Genomic DNA, 19,899 nt, shown 5'->3' on the forward strand with positions numbered 1-19,899 from the left:
GTGGCACTGTGTAAAGTTTTGCAGTGTTCTAAAAAGGAAAAAAAAGAATAAATACTTATTGTAGCTTTTTTTCCCTACAGACAAAAGTAATAAATAACTGACAGAAGACGGTTGTTTCTAGTGCTTGTTTTAGCTAAAATAATGGGGGTTAATTATTAAACCTTTTACTTGGTTGCTCACTTGTGCTGCTGATGCTTTAATCCTGGGTCACAGAAAGTTTAAGAGTGCTTTACAGTAGAGAGTTATTTCTTTTTGCCTCAGGTTTTCCACACTGAAAGGATGTTACAGGTTTTGCTGCTTGCCTTCTCTGTGGTTGCCATTGCTCATGCTGAGCTCTGCAAGCCAGGTAGGTTTTGGAGCTGATTCCCATCCTTCCTTAGGTAAATTTAGCTATGAATTTATGCTTATGAAGCTGTCAGCTTCTTAGGTTGGTATTTCAGCTGGTTTGTCTCCATTTCAAGTTTGATATTCTGAACATTTACTTCTTTTATGAGTTTTCAAATGAAGCACAGAAGCTGATTTTACCTATTTTAAAGAGGTCCTGCTTAAACCTCACTGAGAATCCATAGGGCTGTTGAATTGTTCACATTAGTTACTTCCAGTTCTCCTAATCAGGTTATCAAGACAAATTTAGAAGTTGTAGTTTGTAAAACAATTAGAGAAGTAAATGATGTAAAATCCCATTTTTAGGATGGTTTTTAATATATGCTTGCTTTCTTTCTCTTTGTGTCAGATGCACAGAATGCTTTCAAAGTACGGCTTAGTATCAAAACAGCTTTGGGAGATAATGCAGTAAGTAAAGTATCTTCACATATTCTTCCTAACTGAATATCTGCCAAAGTAGAACTAATTTGTTCAGTAAAATTTCTGAAGGCAGCATAAGCAATTTGTTCTGAAATGATAATTGTATTAGCTTGCTCAGGTCATGATCCAGGCATCTATTTCTTGACATTGGACTAGTCCTCAGCTTAAAGTGACATCCTTTAAGAGAAATGTAAAGCTTGCCTTTTCTGTATAATTTTCTTTTTATTTTTTTCATTTCCGGAAAAACTATAGAGATCTTACATTTTATGCATGAGACGTGCTGCATAAATCTAAGTTTGTATTTTGGGAAAAGGACTTCTGCTTGATAGTGCTAATTGTAGTCAAGCATGTCTGGGAAGATAAGCAGGAAAAGATTGTTAGATATTTATGAAATGGGATTTTATGTCAGGGTCTTAGACAAGCATGATCTGCAGAGATCATTCAGGCATATCTCATCAATTCCCTATTAATGTGGGGGCTTGGATAGTGCCCTTTCTTCTCTGTCTGTGATGTACATGTTAGTCTCATGAGAACCAAAATGCTTTAGCTTAATTCGAGGCCTTGGGCTTGCTATAGAAGTACTGGTATGATTAATAACGGCCTGTGATATACAAGAGCCTGGGTAATTAGATGACCAAATGGCCCTTCATGATCTAAAGTGCTATGAAATATAGCAGAACTCAGTACACCCGTTGCAGTTTTGAATACTTAGAGCAGATCTGCAATGTGTTACAGGGCTCAGCATAAAATCAGATATGAAATGTCTTGGACAGTCACCTCTACTGGAAGTCTAGTGCCTGATTATGCTAAAAGACCTGGGAAACAAAAAGCCATAGGTTATATGTTATAAGATACTGGAGATATGAGGATTTCTCCCTGACCTTAGAAACCATCCTAAAATTATTCTGAAATATCAGGTAATTTAAATTAACATTTATCAAGGACCTAATTCTACTAGAAAGTTTACAACCAGACAAACTGGGAAGCAATACTCAGGATACATGTTAAAATATTTGTCTGTGGAAATTAGTATTGAAGTCAATTCTCTTGGGTGAGAAATTTTAATTAAACAGTTGAATGAGGCTGGATTGTTTCAAAATTTATTAAAAATAGTGTATGTAATCCTACAGCTGAAAATATGTCAAAATCATTACTGAAATTCATCTTGATGATAACAGCAAAATATTTTGATTTAATCTTTGTTTAAAATACTTTGTTTAAAAGGGGGTTGTTTGATCAACCATTTGTTTTTTTTTTCTGTTTTTCTTCATAAAAAGCGAATGGTTGATTATCATATCATAAATCTTAAAGGTGCCTTTTATTATAAAAAAGCAATAACTGTTGAGTTTATTAGTTTTTTTTTTTTTGTAGATAGATAGTAGTTTCTTTCACACAACAAAGAGTGGGAAAATACAGCATTTTAGAACAACAACCTACTGAAAGTGGTATGATGTCATACAAAATTCTCCATGGATAATGAACAATCTATTAACTGCAAACAGCTATAGTTCCCTTTATAGCCATTGCAATGCTCTCTGCAAATTACAAAAGTTCAAGTGCTGAAACTACTCTCAATCTGAAATTCATTTTGTTTTCAGAATTCTGGGTACTTTGCTTTCCTTCCCATTTTAGCAAAGGAAAGGGAAGCACTGTCATTGTATCACAATAGGAAAGTCAGCTGAAAATATCTTGGTATGATGCTTTGGTATTTAATTGTATTTCATTCATTTCCAAATCACCTCAGTCCAGTTGGTAACAGAAGACCCTGACACCAGGAGCATTTTACTTTGTGACTGACAGGATTACTCCAGTGTACATTAGGGGCATAGCAAATGGCTTAGTGTAGTTCTCTGCATGCCATCTACTTTGTGTGAAACGAATAGAGATGGGCACCATTTTTTCACTTATTCACACCGCAGGCTGTACGTCAAGGCAGGGAGTGCCACCTAATGTATTTGTACAGTTCCTGTCACAGTGGAGCTGCAAAGGGCAGCTGAAACAGAGTTAGCATGTAGCTGTTATTGTTTTACTTGCAGGTAATGGGTTTACTTGACAAAGACATCATTTGCTGACCAGTGGGAAGACACATGGCATCTATAAGCCTCAACTGAGTCTTTCTGAGAATGATGTTAGCTTTATGAGTGGTTTCTGAAATGACTGATAGTTACTACCTGCTTCCAAGACATACAGCTAGCAAAGTAGTTAACCTAAAAGGGCCAAAGGCAGCTTTGAGTGAGCAGGAGCATCATCCACCAGGAAGTCCATGTGCTTGTCAGTGTCACCACTCAGTTTAGCCAAAAGAGCCAAGCAGCTAGCCCATCATAAACTGCAGGCCAGGTGAAGAAGTAGCTGCGCTTGCCTTCTGGACCACATATTCAGGCTACCTCCAAGGTGTAGGACAAAGGGGAGAGAAGCTGGTATGCATCTGGTGTCTTGCTACCAAACGGGACATGGAAGCATGTTCCATTTATATGTAGAAGCCTGTTCACTTGTATGAAGTCTGAATGACAGTCTACTTAAAATATAGAAGGAAGGGACCTTGGAAGGTCCCTAGCCCTCATCTGCTAAAAGCAAGGTTAGCACTGAATTCAGACCATGTTGTTCAGGGTAATCTTACAATATCATAACCTTGTTCTACCAATGTAAATTTTGCCTTCATTAGAGTATCACTGCAGCATTTCACCACACTGACAATCTATGCTTATCACCTTTCTTCCATTATCTCATCAACCTCTTCTTTTACTAACAGGCACTTAAGAATGGTTTTCACACTTGGCTAGGTCTAATTCTGCTCTTTCTTAACATATAGAGAATTGCAAGTGCGATAGAGCCGAAGTCCTTGTGTTTGTTCCTTCACAGAGCAAAGTAGACGGTATACATTAATAGTCCTGACATCAGCTTCTGTTGATAACAGAGTTATTGTCTGTTTGTAGTGTGATTGCAAATTATATTTAAAATGTTCTCTTTCTGGCAGCACAAAATGTGCATGAATAACTGTACTTCACAGGAACATGAGACTAGAAGCAACATCCCAAGTCATCAGCTGCAGTCCAGGCTTTGCAATTGCAAAATAAAGATGAAGCTGACAAAGCCCCATTATAAAACTAGCTAGGTTTCTCTGTACCAATTGCTCTGACTAGAGAAAGCTGATGATTAGATCATCAGCTGATCCTGGTTAGAAATTAGCTTCTGATTTTCAGGCAGCATTTATTTTGAGCCAATTCATGCCCATTGAGTCAATATTGTTTGCTAGTTTAAAGGCACTCTTGCTGTACTCTTCCTCTTCATTATGTTGCTTTCCCTGTGCATGCTCCTGCATGCAGTAATGTGCAGAGTTTATTGTTCATACAGAGCCTGCAGCCACTTGCAGCCACTTACCTCTCCTCTTTCTCCTATCTGATCATCTTTTTTTGGTGGGCTTCTCACACTCCTGCCCAGAAGGCAGTCTGAAGTTCCCTCTCCTCACTCAGGCAGACTCCTGACTGCTGCTCAATTTTCTTTGCCAGTCTCCCCCTCCACTCCTATCCTGATTTCTTACAGCTTTCTGTTTATTCTGTCTTTTTTTTTAAAGCAGTTGTTCTTCAAGGTAAGGCTGGAGTTCCTCACTACAAATTATTTTCCCAGTAGCTGAGATACCCTTTTCGTTATTCTGATTTAAAGAAGCTCTAGGCAACTGCGGCATTGTTTCTGATTGTGCAAAGTTTATACTTGATCATGATGGGCATATGCACATGTACTGCACTGAACATTAGCATACCAAGTACATATAGTTGGTAGCACTGCATTGCATCTGTATCTGTGTAAGCACGAAATGGAGTGTGCTTCATCATTATCCATTTTCAAGGCAACTGATACAATTACCTCTACAGCTGGTTTAATCCATGAGATAACAAATGGATTTTTTTTTTCTGTCCTTTTGGACCTTTCCTCAAATACTGCAGATGGCTTGTAGGGATTCAGTTGATAGTATCACATGTATGTATATATATATATATATATATAAAATCATTCCTTTTAGTGCTGCAAATTGTGCTCTGTGGCTTGAATACTGATGTCTTTAAAATTATGATGAATAGTTTTATGGCTCTCATTTATATTAATTCTTCTACTACACAGTCTCTTTTTCTTTTAATACTAGTTGCTGTCATTACTGTCACATTTTCACTGCTGCAGTGAGAACAAAATGTAGGCTTTTTTTTTTCAAACAGTCTCTCATTTTTTTCAGTTTAAGTTCTCAGACTGGCATGCATTGTCACAGTATGTTTACACCTTCCTTCACTCACAAGGCAAGAACAGTGAGTAACTAACTCCCATTCTCAGCACTGAATCAGGATTTTAGTGCTACTCAAGCTCTTCTTTTGCTCAGTTTTGTTGTCCCTGTCCTACTGTAGCTCAACCCATTTCATAACTCATTTGTTTCGAGATGATGAATATGATCAGTATGACTTTTTGCACTTTAAATGTCTGCTTTCTTTCTGATTTAGGTCCCCAGTCTATATGATGTCAGAACAAAAGGAGGGATGGTGTCTGGAAGCTGGATTCCATCTTTCTAGGGAGAGGCTGCAGCTCCATGCATCCAAAATCAGAATTTAGAAAATAGAATTAAGATTTAACATTTTCAGTGCTGTCTAGTCTACTGCTTTTTGATATATATTGCTGTTTTTTTGAGTGTGTTAGAAAGACCCATGAAAAAGTAGATCTAAGTTGTCAACAGGATTAAGTATCCACACTGCTGGGTTTCTTCTTTAGACAATTATAGCTTGGATTTTTTTAATATTGAAAGTTAAAGATTAGATGTGTGTTCTGACTGACTGGAGAAAGTTGCCTCTAACCTCCATTAATATCGTTCCAAGAAACTATTAATCTTTGTAGTCTGTTTAAAGTGGAAATTCATTCAGTCTGCCTCAGTCATGGCTCTTATTATAAAAATGTAATAGGTGCAGTTCTTACAGGTCTCTAGAATTGCCTATGGGAGTAAAAGCTCAGGGGAACCTCATAAAGCTTTCTCAGAAACCTGAACTTATGAAAGCATGACTTTTCATCAGAACAACACAGAAAAATTTTTGGAGCCTGTATTTTACTTCTTATTGAAGCAGTAAGGACGCTATTTTCTTTCTTTTGTTTCAAACGTGATGTAGTAATCTGCACAATGGTTGAGTCTGTCTTCTTGTTCCAAGAACAGTATGCAGCAATAAGGCCAGGAAATAACATTTTATTTCCTGATGTTCTGACATCTAGCTCCCAGGAACTGCCTTCAGCTGCCTTTTTTAGGGGGGCAGAAACAAGTGGGCTTGGAGAGTGGATTTAAATCTTGTTCTTAACACAGTTCATCCATCAAAAGAAGCAAAGCCATGGATGCAGCAGTGTGGGGATAATTCTGTTCATATGTCTAGTCTTTGATAAGAGAAAATTCACATCTCCAGTTTGGTCATCTTTCAGAAATATTCAATTCATTCAATTTCTGGAAAAGTTACAACTTTCTGTACCCTTCCTATTGCACTTTACAGCAGCTGTTAGGAAAAGTCCTTTGTGCACACTAAACAACAGTCAGGGAGTTATTTTCAGGGCACAGGCAGTAAATTTATTCATATTCTAAGTCAATTTTACATTTGAAGTTCGTTGATTCTTTTCCCCTCTGTACTGTTAGCACTAGTGCTGAAACTGATTATTTTCCATCTTTCTTTATAGTATGCCTGGGATGCAAATGAGGAATACCTCTTCAAAGCAATGGTGGCTTTTGCAATGAGAAGATATTCCAGCCAGAGTACAACTCAGTAAGCATCTACTCTGATTTCCTCTATACATACTAACAGCGCTGCACGCAGTGGACCATTCTCTGCTCTACTGAACTGTAAAAAATTGTATAAACAGCTTCTAAAAACAAACTGTTCCAGTATATTTCTTTGAAACCCAGATATATGTTAAACATCACACTCTCTGTCCAAGGCAGTGTTCATTCTCTGGACCCATCTCCCTGTTGATACTGACTGACACAGCTGTGGACCTCAGTGGGACTGTGTGAATTTAGTCTAGCAGAGTCTAGCAGTAAGACATGATACCTTCTGAAGTTGGTATCCCAACTATCTTCTGGAGACCAGACCGGGCGGAGGTGAAGGGGCAGACTAGTAAGGTCAGCAGTGCAATACAGATCCTTGAATGGGCAGCTTTGATGAACATTTACTTAACATGTGGCTTCAACAGTGTGCTGAAGGTGGGCTGGCTCAGAGAACTGGAAAATGGATAGCTGCGCTAGTGCTGTGTTATGCTAGGGAATATCTGTCCCTAATATTACAGCTGCTAAACTGCCTCACATCAGGAAGTTTCAGATGTTGCAGTTCAGGATATAAATTAGCCACTAATTGAGTGTGGGATTAAATCTGCCCTAAGGTATTGAATATTCTTCTCAGGCTTCTGATCTTTGCTGCTTATGAAATTGGATACTAGACAGACAGACCATTCAGCAAACTGTAACTTCAGTATGTTCCTCTCTTTCTTAAACAAGAAACGTTATCAGTGTATTTGTATAGGCCTATTATTTTCATATTGTTTTTCAATCTTAAAAGAAAGGTTTTACAATTCTGGTAGGCTAATGAGGATAAGGTTTTCAACGGAATTGCAAGAAAAACTGCTTCAGGCTGGCATTGCATCAGAAGAAACATATTCCACATTTGCAAAGATATTAGTTAACTTGAGTCATATGATGCTACCTGTGGCTGCAGCACTTTTTCTTAGGTAGAAGGTGCTCTCCCCATTCATGTAACAGAAGTGCTTGGTTCCTTAGTGTTTCATTTTGATTCCTCAGAATCAAATTTCTTTGAGCAAGAGCGCCATTTTATCAAGCTTTACAAAAACAGACAAGTATGTTTTGACATTCTAAAAGCATGATTTTTCATCAAGAGACAGTGAAAATGACTTTAAGATACAAGCTAATTAAAGGTGATTATCTATTTTTTTTTCTCAAGTTTTCAACTCAGGAAAGTTTTAATCCAATCTTCAATCCAGAAAGATTCACTTTTGTGCATTTATTTTAGTCTCAGGCACTGCTTTTTATTGTTCTCTTCCTCCCTTTCAAAGTCATGGTGCTTTGGCACTTTGAAGAACCTGTGTTAGAAGCCAGTGAACTTTATCCTTTTTCAAGCACCATGGCTCTCTGCAGATTCAAATAATATTAGAAAGCTTGGTGTAGAAATGAAAAAAGAAATCAAGCTAGTATGACAGAAGTTAAAATAATGGAAATTAGGTGTATCCATCTTGTGAAATCCCTGAATGTGTGCTCACTTAGTTCAGTTTCCTACAAAGACACTTTTCCCTATGGATAGATATGATAATGTCAGTTTTGCTCCAGTTTGGAGGTGAGGTTCCACAAATCAGTAACTGTATGCTACTAATTTTGTTAAGGGAGGAATCAGTATAGTATTTCTGGCTAGATTAGATGTGGATATCTTTTTCCTGCTTTGAAGACAGTGTTGGGCTTTCTGGTGGGGTATAACTTCTGGGGGGTATAATTGAAGGTATAACTGATAACTTTTCTAGGATTTTTAGATACCTTTGGGGGTCAGATTTAGATAGCATGTCAGCCGAAGTGTAGCTGTACAACTCTGAGGTCTGATACGTCCTACAGGGTAACAGGCTCTGGAGTTTCCTATTTGTAGATTGCTCCCAAATCTCAAGGGATGCTAGAATCCCCTCTCTGCTATGAGGGAGAACTATACAAACTTCTCAATATACCCCAAATAACCTGTCCAGGGATTACTCTCCAATTTTCCCTACCTTTGTGGCAGGCTGCTAGCACAGCGTGAGAGAAGGAGCCAGGTACAGAGGAAGGAGTACAGTCCATCTCCCATCGTCTCTGCAGTGGGTATGGAGGTTTGGGAGCACTCCACATTCAAGAGGATGCAGTAGCACACAGCTACTAGCTCCTGCACACAGGAGCTGCGCGGTCGCGTAACCCTGGTGGTAAGCTCTGCCCAGGGTGATAACCTGGATGTGACAACCCCCTCCTTCAGCATCTAATTAATTTCTAGCACACGCTCAGCCCTGCAGGAACAGCCATAACTGATTCTCTTACTTGAGACTAAATACCGTTAACTTTAGTGAGCTGGATCAGGATTCAGGCAGCGATTTGTCTAGTGGATCAACATAGCTATTGCTGCAGCCTGTCCCGTCGTTGATGAGATTCAGATGTCACCTTCTGTTAAGCTCCCGAAGCTGGATAAAAGCCAGCATGTGGTGACAAGCTTTTGAATGTGCTGCTGGAAACAGGAATTGATGCTGTTGTTGCCTTTTTATCACCACTGAACAGTCCAACTCAGAATGGGCAGGATTGCATGTAACATCCCAGTTTCTCTAGAGTTAATTTCTGAACTAAAATTTAATAAATTATGGAGCTGCGTTTAATGTTTGAAAGATATGTCAAATTGCCAAGATTGTGTGAAACCTCAAATTACTCAATGATTATCAAAACAGATAAAATTAAGATTTCTTCATCAGTAAAGAAATATAAATCCCTTATTTCCTGCTCCATGTATGGCCTTTTCATTTATTCTCATTATATACATTCATGAACCACATAAACCAACCTTTGATCTCTCAGTGTTAAAAAATGAACCTCTATAGGCTGTGTTGGTAAGCCTCGTTTCTCTAATCTGTGACTAATTTGAAATAAAATGCATCTCTTTTGGGCCTGAGACTAGTTAATCTTTAGAGAAGAAAGAATGTGAGCTCATTTACTTTCATTCAAGTAACAGAATCTTTCTCCTCACTGTCCTATGTGTAAGAAGGCTGCAGTTTTCCTCACCAGATAAAATTCATAAATATTTTCTGTCTCCCTAAAAAAGCTCTTTCAAATACTAAAAATATGATGACCATTTGGAATAACAAATATACATTCCTGGAGTTAAAGCCAGGTGTCAAGGTGAGCCTGTGGCTCCTATTCAAAAAGGAAGAAAATAAACTTTCCTTTTGTAGGAGCAGCTGCACAGCAGACAGCTGGAAGAGATCTGATGCATTCTGGAGAGGTCAAGATGGGCACTCTGGCCGTGAGGCTTGTGGTTCTCCTGCTCGTGACAGCTGCTGCATGCATCTAGCTCCATCTGAGTTCCTGGCAACTCTTATCCCTAAACAACCCTCTAAATCTGCATAAGCAACAATGACAGTGTTCTAGGCGAAGAGACCGTCAGGGTTTCCTGCCTTCTACCCAGTGATGTTTACCTGTCTATATTAAAGAAAATGCAATTTAGGACTTTAACTGTCTTATGCTGACTTAGTCTGGGATCTTGTCATTCTGATGATGTCCCCTATCATTCCCCATGGCAAGAACTGGAGGGTGCGAAGCCTTGCAGTGGTTCTGCATGCTGTGAATCAAGCCTATGTGAAAATACAACAGGGAGAAAAATTTCCTATCTGCTACAAAGCGATTGTCACGTTGGTGCTTGTTGCACTGGGGTTTACTCAATCCCCTCTGAACTTCCTGTGAAAAGCAGTATTATTCTTTCTGGAGCCTGAAAGGATTTGCAGCATTCAGAATCTGCTGATGAAAAAGTGGCAGTGAAGCCAGGTTTTTGACGCTTATAATCAAGCAAGGATTTTAGACACAACGGGAAGCAGAACGGAGGCAAAATTTACATAACTTAGTGTGAGAGCTTTGCTGCCCAACTGATTCAATGCCAGTACCTGTTAGTGCTATAGACCAACTACCATATCCCATACCAACTGCCTTGACACTGTAGGGAAGACCCCTCCTCAAGGAGTGTCTTTGACTCTGTGAAGCTGTAGAGAGCATCACGGTGTGATGGACCCATTTTTGAGCGTGCCCCTGAAATTCCAGCTCTAGAGAACTGCAGTGGTATGAAGATTCAGGTCCCAGTGCAGTAAATTCTCCAGATAAAAACTTCCTCTGCAGATACAACTTTAGATATTCTGTGAAATCAGCAAGAATCTGTCAGCCACCAGCCAAAAGTAGTTTTTTTTTTTCCTTTCCTGTAAATTTTGTGCCTTGCCTTTATTTTAGGAGGAATAAATCTGCTTTAATTTTCTGACTGTTGCCAGCAAATTGATGTGATTTTTTTTTTAATCCCAGAGGATAGCTTTTCCCTTTCTATGAAAATTCTTTCTATTTGCAAAATTGACACGTTCCAAACAAATTGGAGTAGGTCAGCTTTGCAAAATCATTGTTTTCCATTTTATTGCATATCATCTCCATGGAATACATATCTTCTTTGTAAAAAGAAAGGTTGCTCTACCCAAACACTCTGCCATCCTAAACACTACCCCAAAAATAGCATTCAACAATAAATAAAACATTTTCTCAAAATACCCAGCATGAACTGCTCTGAACAAGCCATTGCTCATCCTGCCTTAAAAATTATCTCCTCTTTTCTGGATGGAGAATATGCATTTATTGGCAATATTTGCTCCCTTACATAATTTCCTGCCTTTACTCTCTGCTGAGGTGTTGCGAGCAGTCACTTAACGACATTTCTAATGAGCCAGCAGATGGCACTACAGCACGGAGCTCTGTGGCAGGTAATTGCTTGCAGCAGGGACTATGTCACCCTGGGGAAAAAATAGAGGGTGGAGAAGAAATCTTAAAACTTGCTTTTCTGAGACGGACAGGCCAAACCTTCAAAGGAACGATACTAGTTAGTAAGGATGTTCGTAAACATCACAGTAGTTAATTAAAAGAGGTGCTGGGTTCGTCCTGGGGTCACAGCAAGGTTTCCCTCCCCAGGACAGCCAGTAATACCTGTATTCTTGGGGTGAATCATCCCAAGTGGGGTCTGTCAGGACAAGGCAGCTCTGCCTTGCTTGTGGCCAGGCAGACCTTGTGCAGAGGTGAGCCAGTTTCAGGCTGTTCCCTGAAAATAAGATTCATCTTGACTCTTGATCTTGGGCTTCCAGAATATCTGCTCACTGTGTAGGCATAACCAGTAAATCTGAATCCTGAGCCAAATTCTTTGGGATTTTTGTCAATAAAGTAGAATGAAATTTTCTCATTTTTCTCTCTCTCTCACTATCTCTCATTTCATTCATATGGCTTTGGCTGTCCTTTTATGTTGCATATTCCTTGCAAAGCTGTAATAATTGCCACTTTAGACAACTCCTGTATTACATGTGTTTGGGTGTTTTGTTCCTTAGTTGCATGAATACAATAGGAACAGATTAAAAAAAAACATAGAGGCACCATCTTTTCTCAGCCACTGTTGTATTTACGATATAAATGTATTAGCCTTCACTGTTCTGGTTTAAATGCCCATGATAATATCATTCCATGAGGAATTTCTAATGATGGTTCCATCATTTGTTAATGGTAGATTACAAATTTATAAGAATCTGAAAAGAGGCATTGTAAAGGCATTCCATACACTTTAACATAATATGCCATGAATAGCTGCATACCCCTGGATCTTCCACTACTAACTTCACATAAAGCTGAGCAATCATTTAAAACATATATGTCACAGCATAACCTTAAAGGCGTAGACCAGTGCCAATATGATGTCTAAATTTAGCCTTTTGTCTCTATGCTGTGCCTGACTCTGTGCAGCAAGATGTCAAAGAGAATAACATCAGTTCTTTGCTTTCCCCCGCCTCCTGCTGACTCTGTCTCCTCTTCCAGCGAATGTACCTTGCAGAAAGACTGAGCTCACTTTGAAATTATATGAGGAATCCACCATGCCTGAGTCATTGTGGTATTAGCTGTTAAACTGTTAGCCAGCTTTTGTCATGGCCCTGATGATTAAGAGGCAAATATATAATTTTGCATTCAATTACACTAGGTATATGTCCGAGATCAAGCAAGCTTGTGACAGATTCAAAAATTCATTTGAAGACTCAAGTTCAGTTTCAATAAGCTTACTTTTTTATCATGTTGGAAAATGGGAAGTGCTGTGATTGGTGTTTCTTCCTCAGGCGTTAACAATTTCTTTTTTGAAAGCAAGACTTTTTTCCCTTTTAGATGAAAGCAGTATTTTAAGAACACCTGCAGTATTTCAGTAATTCCTTCCGTTCTTCTATCCGCAGAATTTCCAACGTGCTGCTCTGCAACGTGACCGATCGAGTGTCCTTTTGGTTTGTGGTCACCGATTCTACCAGAAACGTGACAACTGTTCCTGGAAGTGAGGTAGAGGCAGCCATCAGGTACAGCCCCTGTTTCTGCAGCCTTTCCTTCCCTGCTCACTGAGGAAGATGCTTTCTCTCTGAGGGCCTTGTGTGAATGAGCCCTCTGCCTCTTTAATGATGAACTAAACCAAGCAGTCAGCACGCCAAGAGGTCAGGACTCCTTCATGCGTTTGAGGTTAGGAGGACTTTTAACAGTCCCACAGAATTCAAAGTCTGTGAGCCTTGGGACTGTGACTTCGGAAGGAGTTTCTCTTACTGGTGGAGCCTCAAATAAAATCCAGTCCCTATTTGCTGTCTATTGTGTGGCACACACATCCAGATGTTTCGTGTCTCAGTGACAGAGCCTTTTCCCTCAGGTGACTGAATTGCACCATTTTGGGGTGGGGTTTGTTTCATTTAACTTAAATTGCATGTGCAGACACCTCTTCACTGGGACTAATGACCATCTGATGGAGAGGTATAGGTGCTTCTGAGGCACAGTTCATCTGACTTAATTTAGAAGTCAGCTTTCAGATGAGGAAAACTCAGAGTTGGCTCCATCCCAGCCTGGCTTGAATAATCTTATACTCACATTCTTTTCATACCAGCTCTTTTCAGAGTGTGGTCACTGTAGTAGCTGAGCATTACTTGTGCAAAGTACCATGTGGTACAAATCAGTGCACTTTCCACTAAATATCACATTCTGTAGCTAACAAAAACAAAAAATGGAGAGCTAAAGAAGGGAAAAGAAAAATAGGTAATCTGACTTCGGAGGCCTGCCAGCCCAGCATAAGGGATTTACAGGGATGACTCCCACAAGCAGCATAACTCACATACATTTCCTCAAGCGCCGACTGGAAAACAGACCTCTTTGTTTTTAGACATTCTGTACTTTGTTTTGAAAATTGTGTTATCTCTATGGAGGTATAATGCCTAATTCCTGATGAATGAGTATGCGTTCTTTTAGAAAGATTAACTTTTAAGCTTATGAGCAGATTAAATTATTTCCTACAGAGACACCAAACAATAGCTGCATAGCATTAGTGGGGGAAGCAGATTATTTATTCACTGAAACTCGCTAAGAGTACTGGAATGTGGGATTTTTTTGCACTTCTGTTATTCTTTGATACGTTGAGTAGCATAAACTGATTTATTTAAGTCTTTTATATGCCCTGTTTGCCACAGAAATTGGGTGTTATTATAGCATGTTTGTTTTGGTTTTTAACTGTTGTTTTTCTCCAGAAAAAGAGAACCTTCGATTTATTAAAAGTTCAAATTCCTGCCTAACTTAGAAACAAGAAATAAAATATTATGTAAAACTACAATACTTTTTATTCTATTGCTTCTGATTTCAGGCTTCCACACTAAACCATTATTCTAATTCTTTATTCTGCAGTAGCATGTGAGCTACTCGTGGACCAGCATTTTAGTGTGCAAAGTTCTCTACAAACAGAGAACAAAAAGAGAAAGCAAACTCTCCCAATTCCATGTATGAGTCCCAGGATTTTGTGTAGAAATACACAAGATATATTTGTGCATATACAAACACAAAATGCACCTGTAGGTATCTGCATGTGCTTCAGCATATAGTTCTGTAACTCCGGCCATTAGATGAAGGTGAACAATGCTCATTTTTTTCAACTATTCACAACAATCCATTTGTATCAATAAGGATGGAAATCACTTTAAGTAAGTCAAGAAAGGCTTACTATATAACGAGTCTTTTAATATGTCACGGCTTTCGGTCCTCACCAGGAATGCTAGCTTTCCATCAAGACTAAAAACTTCCTGTTTAAGCGGTAGTCAAACGCTATGATTTTTGAAGGAATTTGCAAAATCTTATCTGTATCTCCCATATATCTATTCCTAGGAAATACTTGCTGTATGGTAAGTAGATTGAATTGTATGCAAGAAAGCTGCTATAGATGATATGACTGCCATCAAAAAGAATCTCTCAAAGCCTATGTATGTAATACATTTTCTCAAAAATTTCTAACATTTTGCAAAAGCTAATGGAAGTTATGACTGCAGCCTTTCATGGCTACTTAGATTCAGATACAGAAATAACAGGAAATGTTCAGAAGTAATAAATGTGGGGGAATATATCCACTGAAGAGAGATCATTGGTAACAGTTGTGTTACTCATATTAAAAAGAATATTTCTCAGACTTACAGTTTCTCATAATGGAAAAAATGTACAAAGCACAAATCCTTTTAGCTGCATCCTGCTGGGCAGAAGGGCATGTTGGCAGTGAGGGTGAATTCTTGTGGAGCAAACCTTAACCTGTGCCTCATGAATCTAAGAAGAACTATACCAACAGGAGCAGGTACACAGGCATATAGCAGGCAGGACGGTTCAGTGTGAGGAACCGGTGATGTGCAAACTTTCTGATGAATGTAGGATATTGTCTACCTCTCCCATACCGTTATGGATGCTGCATGAGCTAAGTAACAGAGCCACCCTCAGAGATGACAGCCTGTTATGTCTTCAGCACATGGTCCAAAACATAAGCAAGTAATGATACTGTACTTCAGGTCTCATCTGTATTTCTCAAGTTTTCAGATGAAATGAAACAGACATATGAAATTCTACTGCCCAAAACCTTGCAAGTGGGTCAGTGTATATGGATTACTGATGGGCTATGTGAAAGTGAAGGTCCATGTTATCCTACCATCAGCATGCTCGATCAAATTCAGCCTTGCTAGACTTGTGGCACTTACATGGAAATTATTTTTTTCCTTCTATCCCTTTTTAGTTTTAAATACTGTTCTAAAGAGCTGTGATGTGTCTTCTGTTTTTATGAAGGATGAACCGGGACAGAATCAACAGTGCCTTCCTACTGAATGACAAAACACTGCAGTTTCTGAAGATATCCTCAACCTTATCACCACCTGTTGAACCCTCCACACCTGTCTGGCTTATCGTGTTTGGTGTTGTTCTTTGTCTCACTGTGGCTGGAATTGTTTTCCTCGTTGTTTCAGGGATTCAGCAGCGCAAGAAGTAAGGAGCTTAGCTTTTCTTTTGTTTTAACTGAATACTGGTGAATTAAGTGAACTAGGGTGGTTTTGCTTTTCAGATCAGCCTCAGAGAAACTGTAGCTGTAGTTCTCCCCCCCTCCATAGCTAAAGATATTCATTCTGTCGTTATGTCCTTTTCCAAATATGGGGGTTAAAATTTTGAACCATGAAGTAGTTGCCTTAGTACTGTTGGGGGATAGTGAGGAAGCCGGTAGGATAAGAACATGATCCTAGAGATCACCTGCATAGAAGTTAAAGCTTTAAAAAGAGATTTGCTGCCAGTCTTCTCAAGGTTTAGAGCATAGTAGGTGAGCTGCTTCTCACAGACCAGCCAAACTCCCATAGAGGAGAAGGCTATCCATCCAGGGCAGTAATAAAAAAAAGCTGTCGGAGCTAAAAATATTTTGCTACTGTCTGTTGAGGAGCCTAGGTAGAGGAAACAATAAAGTATAGATGAAGAGATCCCGCTCAATGAAACAGTACATGGCCTCACCTACCATTCATGACCTGCCGAACCCAAAGGACCCAGCCCTTCAGAAGTTCAGGTCAAGATCTCTCACTGTAATGGATTCATGTGTGAAAAGCAATATGTTGCTGAGATTTTTTCAGTTCTGCATCCTCATCACCTTAAAAGACAAAGATAAAACACCTCAAAAAATCTGAATCCTTTCAGTAATATTTTGGATTCAGAAGAGTTGTGTGATTTTGTGAAAGCCCTTTTAGTGTTTAAAATACAAAACTCAGCAAGCAATAGATGAGAGATGCTGTTGTGGGGAACGAGGCTAGACAGATACTTTAGATCTGCGTATAGTTTAAGTCCTGCCACGACCTTTGACGTGGTCTGGGCTGAGCCATTTAATCCCTTGAATTTAGGCAGCCTCTTCTGTAAAACTAGAGGATAATGTTGCTTCCAGAAAACCTATACTTGTCCTCTGTGTGTCTGTGTAGTGTCAAGGTTCTGTATACCTGTAGAGCACCTAGCTCTAAGGGGTCTTTGAACATTTCACATGAGCGTAATATAAATAAGTTGTATTAAATAGTCATGATTTTCTGGCTAAAATAATCCTTTGTGCTTTATATTAGGCTGAAAAGACAGTATTTGTTTCTGTTTTTAAATTTAACTCAGCTAAGCCTAAACAGTTCCCATCAATATGATATAAACTGTATGCTCTTATCTCCAGAATACCAGTAACATGCCCCTGCTGCTGTCCATCTATGGCCACTGGGCGTTTTTCACCCTTCCTGTTTTGTGCTCCTGTTGTCCTTTTACCTCTGTTATGCTCCTTTTCTCCTTTCACTCTGTTTTCCTACTCTGCCTTTGTTGTATTTCTTAAGAACGGGTTCATCTATTATTGAATTCAAATTCTTCTTTCAGTTCAGTGGCGTGGGGTGTGGGGTAAGAGAGAAGTAAAATAAATGTATAATTGTTCTATATAGTGTTGCAAAGACTGCAGAGGTGAAGGATATGGTCTGGACTATTTGGCTTCTCAAAGAAGGGCTATACATCAGAGAACAGGGTTTCTAAAGTGCTCATCCCTTCTTCAGGGACATGACCAGGTTGTCAAAAGAGTTCAGCACACTCAGTAATGAGTTTTCCTGGAAACCTGACCAGAGCTGACTTAGTGGCAGCTCTGTTGCCTGGTAAGCTGTGTTGGAAATCCAGACCCAAGGACAGTGTTGATTATTCGTAAATTTGGCGTTTTTGTGCTCAGAGTAGCAGGGAAGCACACAATTGGCCTATAATAGAGTTTCACTAGTGAGTTAGACTCATATGTCATTTCTTGAACTGGAAGATTTTCTTAATTAGGTCTTCACTGTGCCTACGTGTAAAAATCCAAGCCACAAATGCCTGCAGCTTCAAGTTCTATTAAAAGGTCTGATCCAGCTCCATGTAATTGTAGCCATTGACTTTACAGCAAGCTGGATCAGACACTCTGTCTCCCAGTGCTGTGTGTTTGTTCCTCTGTCATCACAGCAACATGGCATCTCCCTCCTTGCTAATAGACTTGGCACATAGCCAGGGCAGGGCCATCCTCTCTACTGGCTGTGCTGGGTGAGGCTGAAGTCCACCTCTGCCTCCCGAATCCTGTCTGCTTCAGAGGCCATAAATATTTGCCTTGGGAAGAGCTAGATTTGAGGTTTATATGTGGAGTAACCCACAAACAATAGATTTCTCTTCCATTAAATTGTTGAGTCTCTCCTGGGACTCAATTTTTTAACTCCTCTGAACTACAACAGCAACAAGTTCCACATATCTACTACTCCTCTTATTTGTTTTGAATCTGTTCCCTATTATCTTATTTTATATTATTCCTCCACACTAAGGCTTGCATTAAAGAACTCTCCTTTTACTGCTGTAAGAGCAGATATGACAGCCAGAGGTCAAAGGTTTTCATTACCACCCCCACATTTATTTTCAGCGAGCCGAGAATCTCCTAAAGGCCAATAACATTTTATTATTCTTAATATTATTATTAGCAATCATACTGAGTCAGGTTGCTATGATTGTCCTGAGTCAGGTTGTTACAGTCTGTGTTGCAGATAGGAAGAAGCAGTGGAGCTGACCTTTGAGTTTCTTATCCTCCAAAGCTGCTGATGCTGCAGACTGTAAGGTACAGCAGGTTTTTTCAACTATGAACTAGGAGATCTCAAGGTCAGAAAAAATCTGGAATTAAAAGAACATTGTGACATGCTGACTGATATTCCTGTGTTACATCTACTCACTGTTTTAGTTTTGGATTATTTTGTTCAGCAGCTGTTTTAATGTGGTTGCAGTGAGAATAGAAGCCTGGAAAAGTGAAAGCCCTGCAATTGTTTAATCTAGAGTACAACAGTATAGTAAGATAGGGGGTAGGAAGGTGACTGTTAATGAAGTTTGAATTGGAAATTCAAATTTGTAGCAATAAGAGTCCCTGACCCCAAGAAAATTATCAAGGAATAAGCTGCTCTGTTTCTAAAAAGTATGTTTTAATTTATCCACATCACTGAGCGAAATCTATGAAATGTATAATAGGGTCAGACTAGATGAGTAGTGCAGTCTTTCTTGACTTCAAGGAAAAACAAATTCAAAGATTTTTTCTGTTTTTCTCTTGCAGCAAGTTTTTTCTCCCCTTCAAGTTATTTTACAGAACAAGAAACCGAAGGTTTTGCAACATATTTACAGTGTATTTAGTCTAGGTTTTCTGACTCCCAATCCTGATTTGAACTATGAAACTAGGGCTTCCAGTCTGCGGTCCTCCCACTTCCAGTGATACGTTTGCAGCAGCAAAGAGGCATTTACACTCTGCCTGTGCAGGTGGATGCCTGCTCTTGCACATATCGGTCATTGTGAGCTATGCAGCTAAAGTCAGTGTAAGAGCAAATTATACTGCTAAGTCTCTGCACCAGATTATGCCTCTCCATACATAACCCACTATAAAGTTCTGACTAAACATGCAGTTTTCTTTTTGTGGACTTTTGGTAGAGTGCTGCAGGCCAATAGAATAAGATGATTTTCTCTTCTTTGTTTTTAGAAAGAATAAAGAGTCATCAGAGACAGAAAATTTAGAAGAAAAATGCGAAGTGACAGTAACATTAGAAAATGGGATTCCTTGCGAAACACTGGATTTAAAAGCAGGCCACGTTAATGGAGTCCATACAGCAGATGACGAACGGTTCACGTCCTTATGAAATGCTGCCATTCCTAGCTGGTTTGTTTTTGAAAAACTCCTACGCCTACTTTATCTCGTCACTACTGCTGAATGTCAAGTATGAAGACAAGAAAAATACTCCTTTCGCTTAATTTCCCTTGAGAGAAGCTTTTGCTGATAACACATACACTTGAACCTTCATTACAAAGCTTTTGTTCATGAGCAAAGCAAATGAGAAGACCTCAAACGATATCCATTAAAGATTTCCAAATGATGTGTGGTAGAACAGGGTTGAAACCTGCCTTGTGTCAGGCGTTTAATTTTAATGCTTATTTAAATATGCCTATTG

The 19,899-nt window shown here is 39.2% G+C and overlaps 1 protein-coding gene across 1 annotated transcript; it reads left to right on the forward strand.

Moving 5' to 3' along the window:
* Positions 1–279: 279 nt before the first annotated feature.
* On the forward strand, positions 280–19,590 carry CLTRN (collectrin, amino acid transport regulator). The gene is made up of 6 exons (XM_062574395.1): positions 280–346; positions 734–792; positions 6,493–6,578; positions 12,826–12,942; positions 15,710–15,904; positions 19,434–19,590. The coding sequence occupies exons 1-6, from the start codon at positions 280–282 to the stop codon at positions 19,588–19,590; spliced, it is 681 nt and encodes a 226-aa protein (XP_062430379.1).
* Positions 19,591–19,899: the final 309 nt, after the last annotated feature.

This window comes from Rhea pennata, chromosome 1, assembly GCF_028389875.1.
Source record: "Rhea pennata isolate bPtePen1 chromosome 1, bPtePen1.pri, whole genome shotgun sequence".
In the NCBI taxonomy this organism is placed as follows: domain Eukaryota; kingdom Metazoa; phylum Chordata; class Aves; order Rheiformes; family Rheidae; genus Rhea; species Rhea pennata.

Coding starts and splice junctions, on each gene's coding strand:
- CLTRN (XM_062574395.1), top strand. CDS start 280: ATGTTACAGGTTTTGCTGCTTGCCTTCTCTGTGGTTGCCATTGCTCAT. Junction 6,579..12,825: donor TCCAGCCAGAGTACAACTCA/GTAAGCATCTAC, acceptor TTCTATCCGCAG/AATTTCCAACGTGCTGCTCT. Junction 15,905..19,433: donor GGGATTCAGCAGCGCAAGAA/GTAAGGAGCTTA, acceptor CTTTGTTTTTAG/AAAGAATAAAGAGTCATCAG.